General features: G+C 43.7%; 1 protein-coding gene across 1 annotated transcript; it reads left to right on the top strand.

The window, feature by feature from the left end:
- Nucleotides 1-471: 471 nt before the first annotated feature.
- On the top strand, nt 472-1,442 carry LOC308417773 (olfactory receptor 2AT4-like; the record flags this gene model as incomplete). Its single annotated transcript, XM_080913075.1, is given in 2 exon segments — nt 472-1,401; nt 1,404-1,442. Coding segments are annotated over 2 exon segments (969 nt in total).
- Between the last annotated feature and the right edge of the window lie 2,687 nt (nt 1,443-4,129).

Genomic DNA, 4,129 nt, shown 5'->3' with positions numbered 1-4,129 from the left:
TAACACCCCCTCCCAAGATCGTATAATACATAAAGAAAACAACCATCCAAAGCTCCTTAATACATTGAGATGGTTGTGCTCCAGGTCGTGTAATGTCTTTCTTAGGACACGCCCATGAAAGCATCACATAGACTTAGTGGTGCAGATCTTTTGTCTATACTTGATTTTAAAAGCAAAGAGTCTATTTTGGTGCCAGAGAAAGAATTTGGGGAAGATTTCTAACTCCCAATTTTCTTGTTCCAGCTCTAGGTGGATGGCCAGGTCTAGGTCGTGCTGGGAGCAGAACTAACCTTTAGTGTGCTGAGGTAGAACTCTACCCACTGAGCTACTAGAACGGTGGTAAATAATTTATATTAATTAGACAGTTGTTGTGTAATTGTCATGCCAAAATTTCTGGTCCTTCTGTTTACAGATGAGTGTGATTTCAAGATGTCTGCCCCCCACATCCTGAGCATCTCGCTTTAACCCGCCATGGAGAACACAGCTTGTAACGGGTCAGGGGACTCTCAGGCCCGCTTCTACCTTATAGGCATCCCCTCTCTGCAAAAATCTCTCTTCCTTCCTGTCTTCTTCATCTTTCTCCTCCTCTACCTGCTCATCCTGGTGGGGAACACCCTGATCCTGGTGGCTGTGGTGGCCGAGCCCAGCCTCCACAAGCCCATGTACTTCTTCCTAATCAACCTGTCAGCTCTAGACATCTTCTCAACTACAACCACTGTCCCCAAGTTGCTGTCCCTGTTCTTGCTAGGAGACCACTTCCTCAGTTTCCCAGCATGCTTCCTGCAGATGTATCTATTCCATGGTTTTAATTGCTCAGAAGCCTTCATCCTGGTGGTCATGGCCTATGACCGCTATGTGGCTATCTGCCGCCCTCTGCACTACCCCGTCCACATGACCCCACAGACAAACACTGCACTGGCAGCCAGTGCCTGGATCATTGCCCTCCTCCTTCCCATCCCAGCAGTGGTACAGACTTCCCAGATGGCGTTTGACAACATCGCCTACATCTACCACTGCTTCTGTGACCACCTGGCTGTGGTCCAGGCCTCCTGCTCAGACACCAGCCCCCAGACGCTCATGGGCTTCTGCATTGCCATGGTGGTGTCCTTCCTCCCCCTCCTCCTGGTGCTCCTCTCCTACGTGCGAATCCTGACCTCAGTGCTTCGGATCAACTCCAAGGAAGGGTCTTCCAAAGCCTTCTCCACCTGCAGCTCCCACCTCCTGGTGGTGGGCACCTACTACTCTTCCATTGCCGTAGCCTATGTGGCCTACAGGGCTGACCTGCCCCTGGACTTCCACATTGTGGGTAATGTGGTGTTTGCTATTCTCACACCTGTTCTCAACCCTGTCATCTACACCCTGAGGAACAAAGATGTCAAGGCGGCCATCACTAAAATCCTATATATCAAGATTCAGGCTGTGATAGAGATATTAACCTTTAAATCAAGTTAGTTCTACTCCCGGAACACTAAACATGGGTGCCTAGCACAGACTAGAAACTCATTAAACATTTTTGAATGTCTAAGTTGATAACGTTCTTTAAGTTTTGATATAGTGTCATCTCTGGGACATGTTAATTAAGTACTAAATGCAGTATGTTTTCCTAAGGACAATGGTAGCTTCCTAAAATTTCTGGAGAAATAAATTCTCTCTTCAACTTATAAACCAACAAGGGGAAGGATGTGGTAGGCTGTTGGGGGCAGCAAGTGTCAAGGACCCTTCTGCTAACAACGTTTAATCCTAGCAGTGAGAAACCTGAGAAAATATCCACCAGTAAAATTGAGTAGAGTCCACAAATAGATACAAATAAATATTAGTCGACACTGATATTTGAGAAAATTGAGCCCACCTTGCACCAGTCAGAATGGCTAAGATCAAAAACAAAGGTGACAGCAGATGCTGGCTAAGATGTGGAGAAAGACAAACACTTCTTCATTATTGGAGGGATTGCAAGCTGGTCCAACCACTCTAGAAATCAGTCTGGCAGTTTCTCAGCAAAGTACAAATAGTACTACCTGAAGACCCAGCTATTCTACTCCTGGGCATATACCCAAAATCACTCCAACATATAACAAGGACACATGCACCACAATGTTCATAGCAGCCTTATTTATAATAGCCAGAAGCTAAAAAGAACCCAGATGTCCTCCAACAGAGAAACGAATACAGAAATTATGGTACTAATTTACACAATAGAGTACTACTCAGCTATTAGAAACAATGACTTTATGAAATTTCTAGGCAAATGAATGGAACTAGAAACTATTATCCTGAGTGAGGTAACCCAGTCACAAAAGAACACAAATGGTATGGACTCACTGATAAGCGGATACTAGCCCCCAAAAGCTCTGAATACCCAAGAAACAATTCACAGGCCTTATGAAGCTCAAAAAGACGGAAGGCCAGAATGTGGATGCCTCAGTCCTTCTTAGAAGGTAGAGCAAAACACTCATGGGAGGAAATACAAGGTCAAACAGAGGAGCAGGGATTGAAGAAGAGATCAGAGACTGCCTCACCTGGGGATCCACCCCATATGCAGTCACCAAACCCAAGCACTATTGCTGTTGCCAAAAAGTGCTTACTGGCAGGAGCCAGATATGGATGCCTCCTCAGAGGCTCTGCCAGAGTCATATAGATACAGCTGAGGATGCTTTCAGCTAACCATCAGACTGAACATGGGGACCCCAAATGAATGTGCTAGAGAAGGGACTAAAGGAGTTGAAAGGGTTTGCAACCTCATGGGAAGAACGTTATCAACCAACTAAACCCTCCATGACTCCCATGGACTAAAACACCAACCATTGAGCACACCTATGATTCTAGTTGCATATATAGCAGAAGATAGCATTGTGTGGCATCAATGGGAGAAGGGGCCTTTGGTCCAGTGAAGGCAAGTTTTCCCAGTGTAGGGAAATGCCAAGGAACAGAGGTAGAGAGGTTGATTGGGAGAGGGTGCACCTTCATGGAAACAAGTGGAGGGGGAGAGGGAAGAGGGCAGAGGGGAGTGAATAACATTTTCAATGTAAACACAGAGAATATACAATAAAATAGTTTTTAAAAACTGAGGGCATTTAATAGTAAAGAGTAGACTTTGGACCACAGAACAATTGGATATCCATATGCAAAAACTTCACATCGTATCCACAATTTGACTAAAATGGGAAATGTGAAAGTATAAAATTTCTGGAAACATATTATTTTCCATAGGAAAGCAACTTTAGTTTGGTGATGAAAACTTTAATAAATCCAGGAGTAGGAGACAAGGTGAAATGAATGAAGGAACCTGACACTGACTTCTGGCATTCACCTGCTTACAGATGTACATACAAATACCACACACCCACCCACAGGTGCATATATGCACACACCATGCACACATGTGCATACACATGCACACACACACACACACACACACACACACACACACACACACACACACATACCACAACTAATTTGTAATTTTCCTTTACATTTCCAAATTAGCCCATGGTTATTTAAGACTATTTTATTTAGAATATTTTCACAATCCCTGCCCCCATGTCTTATTGTTTTCTAGTTTAATGCTATTGTGGTTCAAGAATAATGAACTTATTCTTATACCCATTTAAAATTTCTTTTCCACTTTAAAAAACATGCTTCTGTTTAATAGTCCATCTTGGTGGCAGTTTGCAATTGGAAGTTTGTGTGTGCTTGGACATGTGTTCTGCTATTGTTCCGTGTTCACTAATCATCTCCCAAGCAGTGCCTTCCGTTCCTTGGATGATTTTCTGTCAGTTTGTACTAGCAATTATGGAGAGAGGGGTTTCTAATCTCCAGTCCTCATCAGATATTTTCCCCCTTTTCCTTCGGTTCTGCAGGTTTTGTTTCCTGTATGTTCAGGGGCTCACTTGGGAGCAGACATATTGAGGAGTCTTCCATCTTGTGCCCTAGGACACATTATTCCTTGGTTATAATTTTTTTCTGTCATTAATACACCTATTGCAGCATGATACGTATTTTTACACCTCTGCATCCAATGTTGTCTTAGCCCTGAAGGGATTTTTGTTGTTGTAGCTCTTTAGATAAGGTCTCACTCTTGAAACCTTGGCCATCCTGAAACTTGATAGGTAGACCATACTGGCCTTGAACT

This window comes from Micromys minutus, assembly GCF_963924665.1.
Source record: "Micromys minutus genome assembly, chromosome: 2".
In the NCBI taxonomy this organism is placed as follows: Eukaryota; Metazoa; Chordata; class Mammalia; order Rodentia; family Muridae; genus Micromys; species Micromys minutus.
This window is presented reverse-complemented; position numbering and strand designations above follow the sequence as displayed.